This window comes from Melopsittacus undulatus, chromosome 6, assembly GCF_012275295.1.
Source record: "Melopsittacus undulatus isolate bMelUnd1 chromosome 6, bMelUnd1.mat.Z, whole genome shotgun sequence".
In the NCBI taxonomy this organism is placed as follows: Eukaryota; Metazoa; Chordata; class Aves; order Psittaciformes; family Psittaculidae; genus Melopsittacus; species Melopsittacus undulatus.
Genome location: NC_047532.1, coordinates 42042521 through 42066990, shown reverse-complemented (window position 1 = coordinate 42066990; position 24470 = coordinate 42042521). Strand labels below are relative to the sequence as shown.

General features: G+C 38.3%; 1 protein-coding gene across 5 annotated transcripts in view; it reads right to left on the bottom strand.

Annotated features, from left to right (window-relative positions):
- The window catches only part of ECT2 (epithelial cell transforming 2), a 35934-nt gene that overhangs the window by 9641 nt on the left and 1823 nt on the right, over window positions 1-24470 (bottom strand). Inside the window, exons 2-22 of one of the 5 annotated variants that reach the window (XM_031047061.2) lie at window positions 22692-22998; window positions 20991-21134; window positions 17505-17662; window positions 16251-16330; window positions 16049-16141; window positions 14958-15140; window positions 14215-14304; window positions 13096-13203; window positions 11881-11954; window positions 11586-11716; window positions 10450-10565; window positions 10177-10239; window positions 9577-9799; window positions 7880-8016; window positions 7271-7390; window positions 5390-5458; window positions 4309-4419; window positions 3217-3313; window positions 2408-2489; window positions 1389-1467; window positions 1047-1166 (exon numbers count right to left, since the gene is read on the bottom strand). In XM_031047061.2, coding sequence (XP_030902921.1) covers window positions 1047-1166; window positions 1389-1467; window positions 2408-2489; window positions 3217-3313; window positions 4309-4419; window positions 5390-5458; window positions 7271-7390; window positions 7880-8016; window positions 9577-9799; window positions 10177-10239; window positions 10450-10565; window positions 11586-11716; window positions 11881-11954; window positions 13096-13203; window positions 14215-14304; window positions 14958-15140; window positions 16049-16141; window positions 16251-16330; window positions 17505-17634 — 2106 coding nt within the window. In that variant the 5' untranslated portion in view covers window positions 17635-17662; window positions 20991-21134; window positions 22692-22998. Of the gene's footprint in view, window positions 1-1046; window positions 1167-1388; window positions 1468-2407; window positions 2490-3216; window positions 3314-4308; window positions 4420-5389; window positions 5459-7270; window positions 7391-7879; window positions 8017-9576; window positions 9800-10176; window positions 10240-10449; window positions 10566-11585; window positions 11717-11880; window positions 11955-13095; window positions 13204-14214; window positions 14305-14957; window positions 15141-16048; window positions 16142-16250; window positions 16331-17504; window positions 17663-20477; window positions 20574-20990; window positions 21135-22691; window positions 22999-24470 lie in introns of those variants that run through there. The other 4 variants (XM_031047062.2, XM_005146901.3, XM_031047063.2 and 1 more) reach the window with 4 other exon arrangements.

Below are 24470 nucleotides of genomic sequence, written 5' to 3'. Positions count from 1 at the left end.
CTTCTAGTACACAGCAAGGCACAGAAAGCTTTCCTACAGAGAACACTCTATGGAGTATTTTACCCTATTTACCACATAAATCTTCTGGGAACTTGCTTATCTCACTGCTCACTGTCTACAGTTCAAGTGGCCCAGCAATATTTGTTAGTTGGTATTAATACACTCACTTCAAAATTTTTTATTTTTGAAAAAAGCATCAAAAGAGGAAGTATTTTTTCATTACAGACTTCAATTCTACCCTGCATAACAAGCAAGGGCCCTTTGAAGTCTACCTCAAGGTCACCTAAAGGCTTCATATCCTAGAAGTATCACTTGCTGTTTACAAGAAGCAATGAAGATGAGTCAACCTGACTCCCAGGAAGAGCTCATCACTAGTCACAAGAGGCTTTTGTCTTTAAGTGCTGCTTAAGACAGCACTAATTTTGGATTATTGTAGAGTTTGTCTTGTATGAAGACGGTGTTTTTATTGCTGTAGACAGTAACAAGTACTACCATAAAGTATCCTTTACAACCTCTGCTTCTCCACAGAAGTCTCCAAAACCTATGTTAGATTACTTTTCCCATCTAGTTCTTGCTAATGTACTTTTAGTCTAAGGTATTTAATGTGATTATTCTTTTTTTTTGTAGTCTAAGCACAGACAGACCTGCCCCACAATCCTACTGTCTACTCACATTAAATATGACTAAACCCTGAAAGGACAAACATCCTGCTGAGCCAAGGTCTCCATCACTTTTTCATCCACTGGTACTACTCAAAGTGCTATTCAAATAAACACTTATTTCTTCCCATACTAAGCTGCTTTTAAATTTTTTGATCTGGCTGCAAGACATGAAGGTTACATTAACCCCTCCCAGGCACCCAGAAGTGACTAGCTACTTGTGTTGGCTTATGCAATAACTAATGGAAAGACAACATCAGCATGTGCTGAACTATCAGCTTTCCACGACTTAGAATTCTGTTCCAAAGGTTTTAAATTTTGTTTACATTCATATGTAGTATCATGCCTTTTACAAAATTCAGATCATCAGATATATAGTCATCTTACCTCTAAGCAATCATTAAATAGAAAGAGTGTGACCTGCTCTCCCCTGTCACAGAGGTCATCACCAAGTGCTACAGTTTCCAAACGCTGAACTAAGCTTCGGTGAGAGGACAAGAGATTGGCCTAAGTGATAGAAGCAAAAAGCTCATTAAGCATTTAGTTCAAGAGCTGGATTACTGCTTGCTTACAACTTAACACTGGAAATCTATTTAAACCAGCACCATTGCATTTTAATCTCACATACTTTTGCAAAGGGAGGAAAGCAGTGAACAGTCATTTTAGAGGTCTAGCAGCTTCAGAGAAATTACTTACTGGACATCCATCAACTTCATAGAAATTACTTACTGGACATCCATCAACTTCATAGACAACATCAAAGAACTGCCTCTGTGCCTCTGTTTTTCTTTTGTCTTCATTAATATGTCTGAGGAAAGCATATTATATTTAATTTCAATATCAAGCAACAGCAAATGAATGCACTGTATTCAAAACATCCAAGAATAATGAAGCTAAACATTTAGAGCTTTAGTTTACACAGCAGCACTGGAAAACACAAAAATCTACCACTCTTGCTCATTGACGTATTCAAATATCATATGCTAAGCACATAGGAAACTTCAGACCTAGAATATTCATGTCATGTTATCAGTAGCTGACACACCATACAGTTAATGTAGAATCCCCCTTTCTTGCCCATAAGATTTTGAACAGAGACCGACCCACTGCAGTTCTTTATAGCCTGCATTTTAACCCTCCAAGTCAGGACTGCAGCTCACAAAGAAGCAGATGCAAGAATAATTAGAATTTAGAAGTAATTGTTATTAAAAATTGGACAAACATTTACCTAACTAATGCAGGCAGTCTCCATGCTGGAGACATACACTATACTTCAAAAGAATTGAGATTTACAGTCTGAACAACTTCAGCTTTAAGCTAATTAACTCATGGCATGATGCCATGAATAGCTAATACAGGACCAGAGGAGAAACTAATTTTCACCAGTAGCATGTCATTTCAGTAGATATAGGCATAGAAGTAAGATTTAAAGACAAAACAAGTCTTTTCTAGGGGGAATAGACAGAAATAAGAGCTGGAACAAAACAGAGAACTTGGGAGCTTCAGCTTCATGATGAGGTATGAAGTCAGCAGAGGTTCAGGTAGAAGTGCTGGGTTACAATGCCACAGAGCAGTAGCACAGAATGCCAGAGCAACAACAGCAGCCAAATGGAGACTAAAGGACATGTATAACTATGTATATTTACACAGAGACTAAAGTTATGGCAACAACACACCAAGAGCAATTCAGAAGGAACAGAGTGATCTAGATGTGTAACAGTATGTTTCGTAGAATGAACATCACTTACGTCATCACTTCCTTTAATGATTCAATAGCTCTCTCTAGAGTTATTTTATCTGGGTTGTCTTCTGCTGTATGCTTCTTAATATCTACAATTAAGAAAAAATAAGTTAAAATAAAAAAAAACCCAACACCAACAAAACAAAAAACCACACAAAGAAACCACAAAAAAAAACCTCAAACAACACAAAAAAACCCCCCACAACCACATATCCTGGAGTCCAAATAATCTTGATTAAGTGGGGAGGTAGACTGAACAGCAACTGTCCATGCCTCTCAGTGGGGGGAGGGGGGAAGAAAAGAGAAAACCACAACAAAAACCCCACACAAAACCAAACCCTCAAGCTATTAAAAAAAAAAAAAGTCAACAAGACTATGTGCTATTTTTGTTGAAGTGCAGAGACAAGCACAGAAGTCTTTTTCTAACTGAAGCAAAGGGTGTTGGTGCAGGTTTTATTATTTTTATTAATGTACTCATTATTACAGCAAAGAGGTGATACCAGGTGGAACACATGAAACTGTAAACCTTGTCAATATGAATTGCTTTCTAGTTTATGCAAGCTGCATTTGAATCTCTATTACATTTGTATTTGAAAAGACAAAACTGCTGTCAGAGCAAACTTTTCGTCTACCTGTATCCTGCAAACAAATATATGAACAAGTGAAATTTAGCCAGAAGTATGCTTTCTTCAGTAACTGGTCTCATTAAGCATGATTAACTCCAGAAAAGCAGTTGCCAATTATGACCAAAAGCTGACATTACCTTGATTTTAACACTTTCACAGACAAACTAACAAAAAAAAATCACTAAATTACCATTTAGCAGTAGAGCAACACTAGGCAGCCTTTGAACAGGACGTATAAGGAGTTCAGCTAGACTTTGACGGCCACACTCAGGTTTAGCTTGATTTATCTGGGGAAAATAAAGAGAAAAAAGGAAATAATTATTCCTTTTTTACACACATGCACAGAATCCCAAACTAGGAGAAAAACTGTCTTCCTTGAAACTAGCATTGCAGTAGAAGTTCAAGGATCACTTATCATAAATACTCAGTCATTAACATATTTGGTTTAAAAAAAATATTCAAATATCATGTTATTTATGCTCTCAATGTCTAGTTTTACATCAGCCATATTATCAGCCCCTTACGTCTGTTGAAGATGCTAATGTGGAGTGGGATGGGGGATGGCCTATTCTCTTATTCATCCCTCATCTTTTAGATATCAATACTTAGATACAATTGCTGGTACATCAGAAAACAGGAGCTCAACTCTTCCAAATCTAATTCAACAGTTTGATTACTCCACTATTAGAGAGACACTTGTTAGATACAGAAGAGTAACTAAAGTGATGCTGCTGTATTAATCAGCTATAGACCTTTATCTGAAAAGCTCAGGAGTCTTAAGATTCATCTTCAAATAACTTTGAATATTATCTTCCCATGAGATCTCCACTGTTACATTCCTATTCACTAGTCACAGGAAGTTGAGAGATTCCACCTCTCTGAAACTTCACAGCTGCCAAAAGCTAGTTAAAAACTATTTCAGAAATACAAGTCTTTTAAACACAGAGAGGGGGACCAGTAAAAAGCAGCAGCTCTAGTTATCTTTACAGAAAAGACATTTGTGAGAAAGTAAGGAGAACGTACTTTTTCCTGCAACAAATGCACGTAACTAACCTACTTTGAACACTGCATAACAGAGGAGGAACTCAGACATCTTAAGAAAAGTCTTACAAGAAGCTTGAGGGATGGAACTTCAATCTCTCCCTATTTCTATCTCACCAAGAGATGTTCTCCTTCCTCCAGACTTCCAAAATTCCACATTTTTCCCACCTATTGTATTAAATAGTTTACTTGGTAATGGTCTCCATGTTCTAGACAATGGCTTACTTTCGCAGACACTTACCTTTAGGAAGGCATGAAACCTTGGCTTCTGTTTTTCACATCTAGTAATAGTCTCCTTACTCATTTCGAAGAAATTCACAAATGGAGGGTATGTTTTCAACAAGTCTTTTGACTGAAAGAAAGAATTGTTACAGCTCCACTTTGCATATTACATAGCATTATACATATGTTCATATGCCCTGAGAGCCATACAAAGCTGCTCAAAGGTACATTTAAAAAAAATAATAAAGATAGGGTTGTTAATCCATATGTGTTCACAGAACAAGTCAAAGTAGTTTTGCATGCCAGATGCTCAAGATTCAATGCTGCTGATTAAACGCAGACAGCTCTCAGAAACATTAATTACACATGTGACAAGATTAGAAGATGTTGAGCAGCTCAAGTTTAAGGCAGATTCTCACCTGGCAAGATGCTTTTGGTGAGAACTTCGAAAATTTCAGACAAGTATTCTATCCAATTACTGCAATCACCTTTAAAAGGCACTAAACCACCAGAAACAATACCTTAGACGGAAAACCTTTGAATGCCAGAGACTACTTGCCTCAAAATGGACCAGGTAAGCAAAAGCACAATACCTAGCAGATTATTTATATTAAAATGCATTACAGTCCTAGATCTAGCTTTCCTGCTCTGCACTTTCTGTACCTGGGAAAACAAGAAGTCCTTACATATTTCAAGTGTTGAAAGAACAACACAAGAAGTTTCCATAGAAAGTTATTTTCCTAGTTATTTACTATTGATCAGAGGCAGCAGATAGTTAAGGCTACAGTAAGAGCACCTTTTAATGTCCAAGTAAAAGCGCATCCATAGTGCTGCAAATTACAGTTCTCAAACCCTATCTATTTGGAGTTTTACCCCCTCATACAAGTGGGCAAACTTTTTAGACTTGACATGGGTTACCTATACAGAGTACATCATCTAACTCAACTGAAAAGTCTAAACAGAAAATACGATTCAAGTTAGTGTTCTTTCTCACTCAGTAGTGCTTTGCTTTTATCTGCCAACTCCTATAAATGGACTGTTTGTAAGACAAGATAACAGCTTGTAATAGCACCAATGCATAAAAAAAAATGTAAACTTACATATTTAAGAACTATATCACCAATACTTTTGCTTTCAGTCCAATTCATCATAAGATCTTCCAGGTCTTCCTAGAATACATGCAGGGATAGGGGAGAGAAAATAAGATGAGAATGAACTGCATAAAGCTGTAAAGACGGGTTCAGTGTTCTGCCAAACATATATAATTAGCTGTGTGTTTCCATGCTGACAAAACAGGCAATCCTAAAAGCTGTACAGTTTCAAATTAAGCCCCTACAGACTACTAAGAGCTGGAAGCAAGAGACCTCTGGTTTATGAAATATGCAGTTTTGAATCAATGAAAGCAGAACCTAGCCATGTTCAGCACTAGACAACTTTGCAACAAGAGGACACTACTTTGTCCAACACACTACAAAACATATCCCACAGGATGATTGAAAAAAACCAAATACACACAGCAGACTGTTGAACCAATTCTAATTAAGACTGCACAACTGATAAAGGACTCTTATATCCATAAAATAGGACTGAAATAGAACTAGCATAGATTTCCCTCACTTGCTGCACCAGGGTGTCAAGGAAAGTAAGACCAAGCTGTTAAGACTGTAATTATCAGCTTAATAAGGATCAAGTATATTCACTGTCAGTTAGTAACAGGGACAGAAGGGCACACCTGAAGGTTCAGGTGTCACCTTAAGTGAAAAGGATTCACTATTAATATTTGTTGCTGCCACTTCTCATATTTTATTATGCCAAAGATGAAGGGAAATACAACCTAAATACTACATCAGCAACTCTGTCTACACTGCATGCTGCAGGTGAATCGTGCTTGACACACAGACATGCATACTCTCCACTTTCATCTCAATAGGTGCAGATCAATACCTATCATGATTAGACTGAATCCCAACAGTTGGGAAAAAAGAAAAAAAAAGAAAAAAAAACCACACACCCAACCAAAAAAAAAAAACAACAAAAAACAAATAACATATATATAAACCCCCACTCAGTCACAACCAGCCTGCAAGTCCCTCTATTTTAAAAGCCTGAAGTGAAATGCAGACCAGAAAAGACATTTGCCATTATTTAAAGGAAATATTACAGCTTCATATTTGAGGAAGACTAAATCACAGTATATTGTGAGACCCAGACATGGCATCAGAGCACACTTGCAGTCCAGACTGAAACACAAAATAAAGACTCAAGAAAACAACCTCATAGGAAATTCTAATCAGCTCTTATCAGGCCTTAGTACCACCCTAGCTGCTTCAAAATTTGAATTGTGAGCCATTCTCATGAACTTCTGACTCAGCTTCTGACAATTGGTTCAAAGCCATTTAAGGAAGGATTACTTTTTCCTCCTGAATGATAGTAGTCTCCTTATATGAAGATGTCTAAAGCCTAGGAAAACACTGATTTTCATTTATTGGTTTTTGTGGGGTTTGGTTTTGTTTGTTTTCTTCTGTGTGATTGATTTTGGTTTTATTTGTGGAGTTTTGTAGTTTGGTTTGGGTTTGTTGGGTTTTTTTTGGGGGGTTGCAGGGGGCTGTGGTTTGCTCGTTTTAGTTCCATGATTTTAGCTTTCCTTCAAAGAGTTCTTGCTTACTGCTTTAATAGAAACATGAATGTTTTAAGTACTTGTGATTAGTAACATTTGATGTCACTGCCCCCTTTTGATCAGTTCTGTATCAGTTACAGGAACATGCTCATGAACGGTAGTATTAGTTACATGCACAATACTCAGACTTCAGATATTTATATATGTGTTATAACTTAAGGTGTACTTTGGATTTGCACCTAATTCCGCAGGTTGAACAGTAGGTAACAGCAACCAGGATGAATCTACACCTATCTTGCAGATATAACTTGAAACATGCAGAAAAGATTCAAGGTCTCCCTGCAGGGGAGAAGTTGGAGCTTGCCTTGATTTTAGTATGCACATCAAGAATATCTGGAATGCTGCCAAATATGGTCTTAATCTCTTCCTGTGCAAGGATTGGTCCCCCCAGTTGTCCTTCCTTTTCCAACGGAACTTGAAATAACTGTTGGATTAGACAAAAAAGTTAATACCCTCCTAACCACCACACATTGTATTAGACATAGTTATGAAAGCAATAGTGTTTCCCCTCAAGATTATACTTTCCTTCAGTCAATCTTGAGATACTCCCATTTAGCAAAAGTGAGTTACGGAGGAGTTATGCCATCTCTTTGTTCACCATTATCTTGAAACTCTGAGTGATGGAGATTCCATTTTCCTGAAGTTTGGAATTCCCATACAAACTGCAATCCATTGCTTAGAAATTATATTTTTCAGCCCTTATTATTAATAGATAGTACACATTTTCTTATGTCAGTAAATTACATCAGATTGTAATCAATTTATTTAAACATAAAATTACGCTGTTATCTTGTTTTAAACCTTTGATACACCCAAGCCCTCAAAAGCCTACAGATCACAGGTTGCAAATAATCATTAAGGTAAACACTAAGTGCCTACAATTGAGCAGTACTTGCTTTAAAAATCAGCTTACCTGAATGATTGTTGTTAGAATATCAACATAGTTACTTTCTGTCTGATACAATTCCTTTGCAACCTGCCATCTTGCAGACTGTTTTAGTGCAAGAGGAGTTGCATTTTTGGAAGGCCTTGCAGAAGATTTTGGTGTTTCTGATGAAAAGATATTCGCAAAAGAAAGAAAGAGAGCTTATTAGAATAAAATCCATAACAAAAAATCAAAGATGGTGAGCTGGAGGGGGAGGGCAGAAATCATAATTTTTAAGAAAGTTGTTTGTTTTCTGGATTTTTTTTTTTAAGGAGTATTCTGTAGGTTATTGTATAATTACCAGAGCTCTTTCTGAAAAACTGTCTGCTTTATTAAAGCCTTATTATAGAACAACAGTAACGTTATTCCTCAAAATTAATCTGAAACTAGTAAGCCATTTATGGGCAGGTCAATGATTTAACCCAATTATGTTTAATAGGGAGTGAGGATTAGGTGCTGAATATTTTTTATACATATGCTATGTACAAAAGTATTTTTCTACTTTCACTTTGCCATCAAAATTATTATCTTTCAGCTGCCTATCAACCCTGCATTAAGTATGTAGCTCCAAACAAGTTATTAAAATCAGTCTTTTCATGAAATACATACACTTCGTCTGAAAGGGAGGGAAGGGGGAAAGACACAAGAAAGTAATTTTTCTTCAAGTTACAGCCAAGATGGACCTGGAACAGTCCATTAATTTTAAATACTTGCTCATGTATTGGCTCTTAGGAAACCTGTACTCATTTTGATGTCAAGGTTCATTACTGCCACAGTTACTATGAAACAAGTATCTTACCCGTTGTTTTCAAAACGGCACATTTTCCTGAAACTGTCTGCTGATGCTGGCTTATAAGAAAATTCCACACGAGGGGTTACAAAGGCACTAACATGAGCTAAGAAAGCTGGTCTTTGAGAGTAAGCTGATCTTTCCAGTTCCTTCTAAATTATCACTTACAGATTGTGCCTCACTAAGGTTTCTTATTGAACTTGCATACATGGGCCTTTTTAAAGCAGTAGTGGCTCCACATACCTCCTCTATATGATGGAACTGGAGACTTTATTTTTTTTTTTAAGCTCAGGTATTAGCTTTTGACTTACCCAAAATTTTGAAGTTTTGCTTTTCCACAAGAGCCGGATGTGCAGATATTAAAAGCTCTTTGACAGTTATCTCAAAAACAGTTGGTGATTTAAATTCTTCAGAGGTTTAGACATGACAGTTTTCTGGCACAGTGTTACCTCAACAGACTGTTTCAAAGACCTATGATTTGGCTTTGCAGCTCTTTTCTCTTTAAATCCTTTAGCAAAGAATCCTTGCCCTCCTTTCTCCAAGTATCCCAACTAAAGAGGTTTTTAGATTATTTACTCTTAACTACATGGCTTATTTGCTGCAGATTTTCAACAGAGTATTTGAAGTATTGTGGAGTAATGCTGTACTTAACACTTAATCAATTCCCTATCTTTTTCTTGGTTTCCTTCGGATATGAATATGCTGTGATGACAGGAGGCAGCCTGGCCTCCATTTGAATTCCTCACTCCAATTCCGCTTTTGACATGCTTCAAAAAGGCAAAAGCCTGGGATTACTTGGCAAATCTGTAGCAAAATCTGTAAACTTCCCTAATACTTGTATGCAGAGAGCTCTTAAACATTGCAAGTGTGTCTGAATGAAAGATTTTATCTCTACCTCCACTGGTAGCGCTCGACTCTGGAGTGTTAGAAATATCCAGCAAGGACCCAATCGAAAGTGAATGTTCAGCTGATGGGCGTTTCCGAGGAGGGAATGGTGACACATCTGTTTCTCTGGTCAGCTGTGCAAGGGTCTCTTTCAAACGACGTCTTTTGCGATTGCTGTTTGGAGTATTCAGAGAAAGTAGTGACACAGACTTCTTGAGACCAGGACTCTCTGACTGTAGTAAAAGAAAGTTTAGTGTTTTCACTCACTGTATCCAGCTCAGTTCAGTACAAAAGTAAGTGAATTGTAGAGATCAGCACATAACACAACTATTCTTAGGGAAGCTAAAGGAAAACAGGTGAAGCTTTTTTCCTGCTTCCCAAAGGTTGAACTTACTTTTAGTCAAACAAAATACTAGCGTGGTTGTCAGTTAAAATAAATATTTTTTTAAAAAAGAATCCAAATTAGTATTATATATATAAAATTCAGAATGGATGCTCTGGTACCTAAATACTACTTTGAAACATTTGATCTCTGGCCCAACACATACCATTGTGTATGCCAGTTTTACCACCAGATACATGCTGCACATTACATGAGAGTTCAACATACCTTTTCAAATAAATACATGGACTCTCCAGCTCTGGCATCCATTTGAATGCTTCCCCAGAACCACTGAAGGGAAGAAAAAAAACAAAACCAAAAAACACATTAAGAACACACTGCAGGACTTCACCCAAAGTTAAAAATATTCAGAATATTATCTATAATAGCAAGGCGGAGTTTGCATACTAAACACACTTTTTTAAGAATAAGCCACATGTTTGCATCTCACATATGGATTACCATACAGCAATATTCTTTCAAGAATTTGCCAGTACTAACCTCTTGCTTTACAACATAAAGGCTTTTTAAAGGTTCAAATGGAAGATCTTTTACTGTACTTTCTTCAACCACCAAGTGCGTACATCTTTCATCACCAACTGGTAAATAGTGTCCTCCTAGATAAAAAAGGCAAGTTAACAAGACAGAATATTATTATTGTTAGAAACCATAGATCACTTGATAGTTCTCTGGCATCTATCATTAACAAGAGAAGAACCAAAAAGAGATTAACTCTTCAGTAATCTAACTAGTTTTGGGGCTTATGTAACATCCCAGCTAGTACCAGCTTTTAGGAAATAGAATATAATTTGCAGTAGTAAAGTACACATTGAAAAGTCAGAGTTCATAGTGTTCAGGAAGCATTTAAATCTATCTGGCAACAAATGCAATATTCTTCTGGAAAGCTTTTCTCGTTTCTTGGAAGAGCAAGCCAGGAACACTCACTCTAAAGACATCCACAAGCTAGGACCTCTTCATGTCACAATCTCATGAGGGAAGAGAATTGGGGGGGGAAAAAAATTAAAAAGGAAAAGAAGAAAGAAGAAAAAGGCAAGCCCAGACAACTTTAATCTACTTCAAGCCTGTGAGGAAGCCTTGCTGTTACAAGCTTGCTCCATTCCCAAGTCTATAGTGCTGTCACATGCAACTCAACTTACAAGTCTCTGACTTGTATTGCTAATTTGCTACATCATTACTGCCAACGCAAGTATTAATATTGTAACACACTATTGGAAATTGGAACACTTCCAATCAAGTGTTTTGCCAGTGATGATTCTTATCAAAGTTGTACACATTGTAGATGCTTTCTGTGAATTATGCAAACACGCATAACCACAAAACTGGTTACAAAAACTCAAGCAGAACATACATACTATGTAGCAAGTTTTCCAGGATATCTTCAAGCATCCTATAATTACTTCTTTTTCAATTGTATCCTTTCAATCTGCCTAGGAAGTTTGAAATCTTCAACAGCTACCAGAACTTATGCATATACCTACATCTAAAAATCAATTTATAGCTCTCCACGTTCAAGAGACTTCATTAAAATATTCACAGTCTGGTATTTCAACTTCAGTGAAGTATTTATCAGCTATAAACCCCACTCTTTCCACAGGTCAATTTTCATAAACAATAACCTTGCATTTTTGTCATTTCTTCCATGTTAGCTTTCTCATCATCAGAGAATCCAAGAAAACTTAACATGCAATCCTGGAAGGGAGGAACCTTGAACTGATTTCTAAAGTCATCATCAGCTGCACAGAAATCACTGAAAGAAGAAAAAAAAAAGTAAGTTCATAATTTAAAAAAAAAAAAAAAACCAACACACACACACACAAAATGTCACTAAATCAGTGCTACGTCACTACTTAAACAAAAACACCAAAGGTGAACAGGATGCAACGTTAAGGCTGAAGGCAAACAAACACCTACATTTCATTCCTTCTCTCCCACGCCTTATAAATCCACTCTGCTTTCACAATAGGAGTGCCAAGACTCACAGCAATCTACAAAACAGGAGAAGCACAAGTTGTACCAAGGGTTTCCACTTAAGTATTTCCCATGCCAAGAAAAAATCATAACCTTGCTTTTATCTTAATACTGCAAAAAGTGAAAATATTCCTTCAAGAATCATGTCCAACTAACTCCCAAGAGTTGGAATGTATTAATTCTTCAGTGACTAGGAAACGCAATCAATAGTTACTTTGACACTCCAAAGTGCACCAGTGTTAGTCTCACATCCTTTATCACTGACAAAAACACAAAAGAAAACCTCTGCTCCAATGGTAAATGGGATCTTTTTTCTGCTTTTGATACTTAGAATCGAGACACACATCCGAGCCTGCTTTTACCAATAAGAAGGCAACTATTCCAGAAGTAACTTCCATGACTGTTTGAGAAAGGTAGTAAAATTTTCCTACTTTATCCCTTTGAGTTGACAGGAAGGAGTGTTTGAACAGAGTTAGAAAGTAGGTCTTCCAATCGGAAGACTAGAAAGACTAGGAAAAAAGCAACAGCCTGCTAAAATTCAAAAAAGGGAGAGTCAAGGGACACAAGCATTGCCATATCGTATTCCATAGTACAAAAACCTATAAATTTGTATATACTTGTCAACTGGACATACATGTTCTGAAGTATTCCCCTTTTTTTTTTTTTTCTTTCTGACAACACTAAAACTCACATTTATACATAAAGGAAGATTTGAACACTTACACATAGGATGTAAAAAATAATTTTTAAACAAGATGCATACAAATTGAGTATTAAAGTTTGTTTCAAGTTACCTTAACCTTTATTGTTTGGACAGTCAAAAAAAAGCAGGTATACTGATAAAAACTTGTTCATTGATGAGCAAGTATTTGTCAATCTTTTCAGTATTGATAACATCAGTGCTTAACTATTTAAGCATTTTGGTTATTTACTATACTTGTCTATCAAAATCTTAGCATTGACAGGTTTTATTATTCTCCAACAGAGACAAAAAACATGTCAAAGCTCCACACCATGAGACTAAGAACTCATCATTCTGAGTTATTGTTGTTAGTACAGGAAAAAAAACCCAGCAGTTTACCAGCTAAAGTATAATTTACAAACTTAGTCTACAAGAAACAAAGTCTGGAATTTTCCAAAAAGTACAAGAGTACATACTCTGAATTTGTCTCCATGTGTTGAGTTAGCTACCAGATGTGTAACTTTTGAGCTTAAGTCCCTGCGAATAATTCCACCCATATGGTGAACCAAGGTCACCAGCTTAACCTGAAAAATAAAGATGAAATAAGTTTCCAATCTATCTTTTTAAATGTACGATGCAGAGTGAGAGCAATATAAAAATAGTTTACAAAGTAAGATAACAGGTTATACCCAACTTCTTTGTTCTTAAAACAACTTGGTTTAACTTTACAAACTTTTTTTCTAAACAGTTAATACAGTCTTGCTGTGTAACTTGAGGAAGACTACTCAAGCCACCAAGTATTCTCATAATGATAATACATAATGCCATTACCCTCTTGTACACACCAGACTCAAAGCATGTTTTCCTCACTGATTTAGTCAGCTCTCTGAAGGGGCAATTGCCAGAATTTACACTGCAATTTGCCCAGTCTGAATTAAGCAGATCAAACCTAATTATCCCTAACACTGCATAAAGTTTTTGTTTTGTTTGGTCTGGTGTTTTTCTGTTAGTTTTGGTTGGTTGGTTTTGTTGTTTGGGTTTTTCTTTCCAAATTAAGACATGGAACCACATAGTTGACTCCTAGGTGTCCAAGAGGGAAACTGGGTGTCACCTGCATCACTGAAATGCAAAAGTAAGGTGCTTGAGTATCAAATCACTTCATACTTAGACATGTCAAAAATGAAGTCCTGATAGCATGATAGCAAGACAATATGCCTGCAAATACTCTGGACTACAAAGCTTTACTTCACCACACTACTACCTGCACAGGTATGAGGACACTCTTTGGTAAACATAATCATATCTAAGGCCTCAATACACAAATCTTTAAGCTCTACTGAATCAAAGCTGCTTAATATCACTCAAAAAAGTGACCAAAAACAGCATGGACAAGATTATTTTGGAAAGGAAGCAGTTTCATTCCCGTCCTTCAATATCACTGCCTTTGGATACGCAACAAAGCAAAACAACAAACAATTCATCTCCCCACACAAGCTCTAGCAATGGTTAAACCCTACGGGTGATTGAACAGAAGATTATTTTGAAAATAAACTTAACATAGTTGTATCAATCCAAAGGAAAAAAAATTGTCTTACTAATTCATCTTTCTTTCTGAATCCTGTAAAGCACAGTACCAAGTTCAACATACTTGCACAGTATAGTGGACGACACGAAAAGGGTAAAGGCTGAAAATAAGAAGTAATCATATTAGTCAAAAGCATACTGCTTCCATTGAAGTTTTAATATTATCTTTAATATAGTACTGTTGTTCCTAGCATTAAGATGCATCAGACACCAGCCCAAGTCTATGTATATCCTTTTCTGTGTCCCTATCAATGGCAGGGGCATTGGAATTAAAGGATCTTTAAGGTCCCTTCCAACCCAAACCATTTCATGATTCTATGATTCAGTTATACCACAGCTCCAGACCTGCCAGCATTCTGACAAAGTAACTACAGCATCCCCAAGTTCTATAGGTAAAGCTCCATCTTTTTTTTTTCCTCTCCCCACATCATCCTCTTTACATGATAGCCTTTGGAAATATAAAGCATCTGCTGGAGCATCATTTGTATGCTGCATTTCATAATGGCACAATCCCAATTAGTGGGTCAACAACCACAACTACTGCAGCAGCTGTAGCCTTACTACTGTCTTCCTTCGCTTTCATGCTACATACAATATTCTAACACAATATAAGAAGCTTGCTTTTCTTAAAATTCTCTTGCTAAAAATATTTATGATTGATTGGCAAAGCAAAAGAGACTCCATTTTGAACACTTAAGATTTAGAACTCACTGCACCAGAGAACTACTTAGCTGATTTCAAAAGAAACACGTACCTCTCCTTTTTGTGCACAGTGCAGTACTACTGGAGGTCCAATGACACGGCAATCTGCTTTGCAGAGGTTGTTGAAGATAGAATCTTGAAATTCTGATACAACAAAGATAGACTCAAATTCTGGGGAATCAGAATCTTCAAGTTCTTCTATTGTGTCTGTCTTTATATAGGGCACTTTAATTTCCTTGATGTACAGGGATGAAGGGAAAAGCATTATTCAGGCACCATACTTACACTAGTATCAAAATTCAACTGATTTTTATTTTGAACCATTAGAAAAAGGTACGTTTCAGATTTCAACAAATTTGCTCTTAGTTTTTGTGAAGGCTGAGGTGCTCTGTTCTCTAGCATAAGAATAGGTATGAACTGCACCTAAAAAGAAGTCTTAAAGCAATTCCTGATTCTGAAGAATAAGAATTCTAGTTACTTTAGTAGCTTAGGTATCAGTTCACACTGATAATATAGTACTGGAAATATTTAAGAGAGAGAAAAAATAAACTAAGCACAAAGCAAAATTAAATTTCAGACTGTCAGAACAGCTTAAAAGTTCTTCTGGATGCTACTAAAAATAGTATACAGCTTGCAACAGGAAGCACTGTGCTGCTTAAGACCTAAAGGACAGAAGCCAATTTTGTTCATTGCTTGATATTTTTAAAGGGCTCTAAAAAATGTCTGTTCCAATTTCAATCAATAGTTTCAAATTTAATTTTGTAGGCTTTTCATATTAAGAAATGGAAAACCACTTCTTACTCTTAAGTTTAAACACAGCTTTCAATTGAAACAGAAGTCAATCAACCAATTATGAAGGCAAAAATTTATGTGCTGACTGAATAAAAGCATGCAGTTGAATGTCTCCATCAAATCCTCTATTCCCCGTTAGATAACACCATTAATTAAAAGCTGCAGATATTACTTCCATATTCGTGAAAATCAGTAAAAGTGCAATTTTGATGAGCTTTAAGTGACACCATCAGAACCATTAGCATGTATTATGACCATTATGCCCAATTAATATAAAGAGTGTGCACATTTCAGTTGCAGTGAAGTACAGCATGCTGCATGCAATCACGTGTGCTTAATTGCATGACATACCATATGAATAATACTTTTTATTAGTTTTTCTTCTGCTTTACCAGGACTAGTTTTCTTTATCTTTATAACTGGTACTTCCATTATCTTAATGGTCTGTGGAAGAGGAGAACTTTAGTACAGAACCAAATTGATAACCAGAAGTCTAAAAGTATACCATGTCATACCAGATGAGATGGTATCTTTTTATCTTAGACCTACATACCTCCAAGGCTTTCAGAAGCTCTTCCTGCTTCCCTGCTTCCTGAACCAAAACCACTCTTGTTTCTATTTGAGGCATTTCTTCTGTTTATAGAGAAACAAAGGTAATATTCATATTTTAATAGAAAAATCCATGTTCAGTCTAAAGCAAGCAGTAATATATAAAAAATAAAGGCAGACTGCATCCCTCCAAGATACCTCGTTTATCAGGAAAAAGTCTGAAATTAAATGTTACCTCAAAGAAATCTTCAATTAAGGCATACCTAACTGACCACAGAGATTAAATTTTCTAGGATATGGTGAAATGAGATTCTGCAGCTTATGATGATGATGGCTTGACTTTGCAAATGAAGATTTGGGAAGGGCTTTATCCATGCTTTTGCAAGTGTGAGTAAATCCCTTCAGGATTTTTTTAGGTGAGGCACAGTGTGTGCGGAACTGGCCCCAGCCTTTACACCTGAGGTTTATCTGCCAGGGCCTAGAGAGCTTGGACAGTGACAGAGTCTGCAACTTATAACCAGTTACTTACAGTCAAAGCAAGAACATACAAGAAGTTAGTAAAAGCAACAAAAACAAACAAAAAAATTTTAAAAATGTGACTCAATGATTCTAGCAGAATTAGATTCCAAAACTTGATAGAAAATAGACAGCTGGTGTCTTTTCTAATTTCTGTGTTCCTGTCTGACAAGGTTCATTACTTGCTAGTAATTGCCCAATTTCACCGTGGAATACCAGAACTGAAGTTGGATATCTTGTTCTTTTTCTCCATGTATTAATAAGTTTACAAGGAAGGGACAAGTGTTGCCTCCATGTCATTTGCACCATAAGACTGCCACTGGATTTTGGTTACTGCATTGAAGGGGAAAAAATGGTTTTGTTGAATGAACTTCAAGCTCAAGACTATTCACCTGAAGTCTACCTGCACACAACAGAGCAGTAGCTTCCAAACACTCAAAATATCACCTGGAATTACTCATTCCACAGAAGCATCAAATGAAACTAACAGGTTTCTATACATCAGCCAGAGACTTACTTAATTTCATAGCTGTAACCCAAAAATTCTTATAACAAGATGAGTGAAAAATTAAGACAGTCCATGTGTTTGTGATAGGATACCAAACCAACACCATTTTGGCTACCCTACATTTAAGTTTAGAATTCAGCAAAGCACTTTTGGTTTTTCAAAACCACTCAATACCTACGAAGTAATAAGTCATTGAAAATACATAGCAGTTTTAAAATAACCTTCTCCCATTACCTTCAACATCCAAAACAGATCCAAGAGATACATTCTCTTTTGAGCTTTCTACAATTTTTGAATCAAGAACAGAAGAATCAGACAAGAGGCTCCTCCCAGTTTCAGACACAAGCATACTGTTGTCGGCCATGATTATGTCTTGCTTCTTTCTTCAAGAGCTAGAAGACAGATAGATGTGCTAAGTTACAGTTGCAAAAAGCACAATAAGAGTTCTAGGACTAAAGCAGTCAGAAGTAATGTCAAACTTCTGAAAATAAAACATGTAGACTCTTATTAAACTCCCACTCATACTGATCAGGTAGCTCTGACAGAGTATTAGGAGTCACGCAGTTTTCAATAGAAAGGACTGACAACAAACCTGCTACAAATATGGTTCTGAACAGGCTGCTTACCACAGAAATAATGTATTTGCACAGAAAGCTGCAGAGGGTATTTCAACTTTGAGCATCAGGGAAGCACTAACTCTAGTGTTCATTTTAAAAAAGTTTTATCACAAAATACCAAGAAACTAAAAACACTTATTTGCTTCAGTGATAAACTATTATAAATTACATCTGAGACCAAGATTAGCATTGAAGTGAAACATTAGCAGAATGCTAATTAGCAGGGTACACAAAACATCTTGCCATTTTTACTTTTTTTTCCCCCTGGGTGTACTGACTGCATAAAAATGACCAGCCAGGGAGTAGAACCAGCAGTATTTAATAACAGAATCATAAAATGCTTTGGGATGGAAAGGACCTTAAAGACCATCTAGTCCTCTGCTACGGGCAGGGACACCTTCCACTAGGCCAAATTGCTCAAAGTCCCATCCAACCTGTCCCTGAACAGTACCCAGTGATCGGGTAGCCACACCTACGCTAGGTAAACAGTGCAAGTGTCTCACCAGCCTCACCTTAAAGAGCTTCAAACATCTAATCTTAGCCTACCCTCTTTCAGGTTAAAGACATTACCCCTTGTCCTATCACTACTTGCTCTTATATATTTTTTTTACTCAAAGGGAAGTTACCTTTCTGAAAAAGCAAGTCCTTAAAATTCATAAGCATATATATATATATATATATATATATGCATGCCTGTCTGTATGATCTAGTCCATTGTCCTACACTAACTGTAATATAGTAGAACTAACCACACATCATATAAAGAGGCCTTCTGTCTTCTCACAGATATATTCCATCTGTGCTCTCCTTGCCCAAATGAACATACTGGAAAGGCAGAATTCTTACTACTCTCATACCCGAATCTTGTACCAGAAAGTTTGTTCTAAGGCACCTGCCCAACACAAAGCACATTCTTTTGTACATGGAGCCAGAAACATACATTTCCTGTGACTCATCACTCACACAGATTTAAATATTTGCACAGAATTTATCTAGACTAGCCACTGTATCTCAACTGCTGTAGTATAATAACCTTCTATTACTTTAACTGAAGTTGTTCTCCTGACTGCAAAAGACTCTTTAAAACAGCTACTTAAATAACATATTGAAGCATCATCTGAAAGACATGACACAGTAAAACCCATAGAGAATAGCATATACTATTTTTCAAGTTGTGCAATGCTTGTCCATTTACATAGCAAAGTAAAAATCAAAAGACAAAAAAAAAACAAAACTATGGATGCTTTGGCACAGCAGCAATGCAGAAAAGGGCTTATCTTCTACAGTTTATATCATGTTTGAGACTCTTGGACAGGCTTCCTATCTTCATAGTACATCAGGTAAGTTCCAAACTAGAGATGACTAATAAGTCAACACTACAAATCTATTATCATTCTAGGCATATTCAGTTATCAATATTGCCACCCTAGTTACAATTTTAATGTCATGCACAGCTATGCAGGCTCCATAGAATTAAGTTTCCCAGCAGTAAGTCCCAGTCACCCAGCTAATTTATAGCAAAACTGCTTGAGACCTAGCAAGAGGAGAACGTAACTTTAACCAGAAAGTCTTCCTGGATCACCTGTCCAGAAGGTGATAAAGACTCAAACCATAAGGTTAATAACGATCACCACACAGGCAGTTATGTGTAAAACGGGGGGGTTGAGGGGGGAAGGCACACCACACAAAACAAAACCCACATACTATTAAGGACACCATTAAATTTAAATCCTAGAGCTTACTTTTTAAAAGTCTGAGACATCAATATAATTCCTGTCATGCTGTTGTTGTCATACCTAATAGCACATACACGAACTTACAGAGCACTGCCTAGTGTATCAGGGAGAAGCCCATACTGGGGGCTGGACATTCATTTTCTTTATAGCTTCTCCAAATTATTTATTCATTTATGGATCCCATTCTGGGTGTGTTTTTAAAAACATTCCCTGTTTTAATGGTTACATGTTGATAGCTCAGTCTTAGTCACTAGACTTTGACACTGAACGCGCCAACACACAGAAAATGTGGACATAACAGTTTCCCCTCACACAGAAAAGAGCCAAAGTCAGAATGCCACCATTACAGCATTCAAGCTGACCTGAATGTCGTTACAGGATTACACTTAAAAATTACCTCCCAGCAGCCTGTGAAAAGCCTTAGTTACAAAACATTAGCACACTAAAACGTATGTAAAATGTCGGGTTTTCAAGGCGAGAACACGCATGCTACCCATTCCTTCCAGAGGAACCATACAAGAGGGTGATCAGGCCGCAGTGCGAGGAGGTGGCCGGAGGCGAGATGAGATACCACCAGCTTCTCTCACCTCAGGAGCTAGCAAGTGCCTGCGGGCCAGGGCCTCCAAATCTGCCCGGAAAAGCCCACAGACGACCTCCGAAGGGCCCGGAGCGGCGCTGCCCCGTGGCCCCCCTTGTCACGGGTGCCCCAGGCACAGCCCCAGGCCCACCTTGGCAGGCACACCTTCCCCAGCGCACCCACACCCTCCGCTGCCCTCGCCGAGCTCGGCCACCCTGCTCCGCGTCCCTACGGCACACCCGCCCGATACCGGCGCCAGGCCCTACTCTCCCCTCACCGCTAAGGCCGCCAACCGCAAAAACAACCTCCTCCATGAGCGACCGCCACCAACAATTCAAAAAGCGAGCCGCCGCACTAAGTGCACCCCGCATTGGCTGCCAGTTCCACCGCCCCTCTGTAAGCCACAACCTCATTCGCCATCTTTCCGAGTTGTCCCGCCCCCTTCCCTCTTTTTTTGGACAGGGCTGCTCGCCTTTCCCTTTCGGATTGGATGCTATTGCTGCCGCTCATGCCTGGGTGGTCTCCCATTGGCGGTGGGAAGTTTCCTGGGCAGACTACCAGGCCCTGATGCAGTACTCGACAGCAGGTTGTTCAATGGGCGAGGATGTTTTATGCTGATTGGCTGTCGGGGGTTTCGAACGCTTCCAACGGCCGTGGCGGAGAGGCCCGGATGGGGCGGTAGCGGGCAGTGGTGTCCGCTGACGATTCGAGGCGCTGCCGGCTGATGTCAGTCTGTGGCCGCATGGAGATAGTGGGTAGCAGCCCGCAGCGTGTGCAGAAGTGCACTTACCTCGGCGAACACACGGGGCCCGTTCCGGCTCCCTTCAGCCTGCCGCGCCTCCCCGTCGCAGCTCCCCTCACCGTCTCTTGCCCCAGACTGTCACGTCGAGTGCCCCTCCGGAGAGCACAGCGCATCCAGCTACCCTTCATCCACCTAGGGACATTATGTAAAAGGAGGACAAATAGTTACTGTTGCTGCTATAAAATATATTAATGCTATTAATAACTTAAGTGCTGCCTTGCCGAGGGTATTAGCGTGCATATATTATGTTGAGTTTCAAAATAATCATTTTATAGGAAATGGGGGAAGAGAGCTGATAGGAGAAAATACAATAGGTCAAGGTGAAAGTCAACCAACTGACTCAAGATCCTTATCAACCACAAAACAGGTTAATTGTAACAAATTCTTTACCATCTTTTTTAATTTTCTCTAATACTAAAACCTACCGATCTGGAAAGGAATTCTTTTATAGGGGCTAAAGCATCTCTGAAACCTGACTTAGCATACCATTTCACTGGCTCATTGTAAAAAGAATGAGATATATATTTTCTATTTCTACAATTTTCTGTCTTATGCTAAATTATATGCCAAATTGAGTTCTTAGATTTTATTAATTTTGATACCATATCTTAATACCTTATATATAACTTAGGATATATAACTATACCCTAAAATACAGTTTTTTATTCGTTCAGGCATTTTCATGACTGATGCAGCAGCTGTGAGAATCAAATGACTTTGTATGATTTGGAAGAAAAACAAAATAGAAAAAAACAGATTACAATAGGTGTTGTTTATGTGAATAAAGACTTGCTGGTGAGGTACTATTAGAATCATAGAATAGTTAGGGTTGAAAAGGACCTTAAGATCATTGAGTTCCACCCCCCCTGCCATGGGTAGGGACACCTCACACTAAACCATATCACCCAAGCCACTGTCCAACCTGGCCTTGAACACCACCAGGGATGGAGCATTCACAACTTCCCTGGGCAACCCATTCCAGTGCCTCACCACCCTCACAGTAAATAATTTCTTCCTTATATCCAACCTAAACTTCCCCCGTTTAAATTTTAACCCATTACCCCTTGTCCTATCACTACAGTCCCTAATGAATAGTCCATCCCCAACATCCCTATATGCCCCCTTCAGATACTGGAAGGTTGCTATGAGGTCTCCACACAGCCTTCTCCAGGCTGAACAGCCCCAACTTTCTCAGCCTGTCTTCATATGGGAGGTGCTCCAGTCCCCTGATCATCCTCGTGGCCCTCCTCTGGACTTCTTCCAAGAGTTCCATATCCTTTTTATGTTGAGGACCCCAGAACTGCACACAGTACTCCAAGTGAGGTCTCACAAGAGCAGAGTAGAGGGGCAGGATCACCTTCTACCTGCTGGTCACATTCCTTTTGATGCAGCCCAGGATATGGTTGGCTTTCTGGACTGTGAGCACACACTGCCTGCTCATGTTAAGTTTCTCATCAACCAACACCCCCAAGTCTGTCTCCATAGGACTGTTATCCTGAGGATAATATTATCCTGAGGATCCTATTAGGACTATTTTCCCAAGGAAAGTATTTCAAAATAACAGCCTGGGAAACAAGGAAGTCAATTCCATGTTGATACTTGGGTCAGCCAATTATTACACAGTCCCACAATTATGTTATTTCATATAGAGAATCGCAACAATGACCTACAGTCAAAATATAGCCTAACCCAAGGTCCTGTTGTCACTCTGAAGTACCAGTTTGGGCCAGGATTTCGTGGTGCCAGGCCATGCCAATGTGCACTGGCTTTCCCCCTGTTCTTTCTTCACACTGTTCCAAAGTCCTTTTCAGACAGGTCTTAGGTTTCCTTCATGCCCTGAGCCAGCGATCAAGTTTCTCCTGGGTTTGGAACAAGTTCTGCAGTCTTGGAGTCAATGTTGTTTCTCCAATATAGCTTCTGGAAAAGCTATTGGTGATTGCACATTAATTTCCACTTACACTCTACATCCTCAAAAAAGCAATATAGAATGTTGTGCCTGCAAAGACAGGAGAAGCATGTTTATTGGAGGTGAGGATTAACAGCTGATATATGCATCATTTCTCAGTTAAAGTTTTCAAAAGAATATAGGTATACCTAAACATTATGTAAATACAGGCTTACTGTGTATATGAAGAATGACTTGGACATTAGCAATTTCTTAAATACACTTGAAAATTAGAATTATAATTTCATGAAGCAACTAGGATATTTTCATGAACCATTCCAAGCTGTCCCTCCTGGGACTGACAGAAAGTAGACAAATTTTCAATAGTAATCACTTAAGAAAACTGAGTAAGATTTTTTTTTTTAAATCAAGTGCATTTATCATAGAATCATAGAACAGTTTGGGCTGGAAGGGACCTTAAAGTTCATCTACTTCCAACCCCCCCTGCAACAGACAGGGACACCTTCCACTAGACCAGGTTGCTCAAAGCCCCATCTAGCCTGGCCTTGGACACTGCCAAAGTTGGGGCAACCACAGGTTTTCTGGGCAGCCTGTGCCAGTGCCTCATCACTCTATCAGGGAAAAACTTTTTCATAGTGTCTAAACTAAGCCTCCCCTCTGTCAGTTTAAAGACATTTATTCTCACTACAGTTTAGATCAAGAGTGATGACAAAAATAATTACTGTTATTCATATGTCTGATATTTAAAAATCAAAGTGGTTTTCTTAAAAAAGGCTCTGAAATAGAGACACCCATTGGCTTTTTTGTGTGTAAAATGTAATGTGCAGTTGAAACTCACTGTTCCTTCCAGTTATCTAGCCATCAGTAACCCAGGAGTATAACATTCATTTAACAGTTAGTTTCCTCTCGCAGTAACACCCACAGGGAGAAAGTTCCAGGAGATTCAATCATTACATGAATTCCATCACATCCACTTTGTGGGAGCAGGGATCTCACACTTTGTGGAAGATAGACAATGTGGCCAAATCAAAAGAGCTGATGGAACCTGGAGAGGCCTGAAGGAGACCTCATTGTCCTGCATTGTCTCTGGAAAGTGGCTGTCCAGCAACTGCTCAATTGCTTCAGGCTGTGAGTTTATGTAGGTAAATTGCTTGCCCCTTGATATCTTGCATTTTGGGGTTTAATTTATTTTTCTCAAACCATCAGTGTTTTATTTTTTCAACCAACTGACTTCTTTGTAAGTGCCTAGGAAACCAAACCAAACCAAAAACCCCCCAAAAGCCCACCTCAAGACAGATTCCTCAAAGAGATATTGATTCAGTTTAGCCAGAGCAGCAGCTTTCAAAATTTGAGCAAGGGGGGATATCAAGCATGGGGGTTAGTAAAAGCATGAGAAACCCCTGAAAAATTCCATTCAGCCTTTTTATTTCTATTACAAGGAGATAAGTAGGTGAGAGAGGAGTTGGACAAGCCCCAGTTTTGCTGGAGGTTTGGGAACAATGATTTTTGATGGAAGAGACAGGTACAAATTATTACACACAGGGATCCTGGGTGTGGACTTG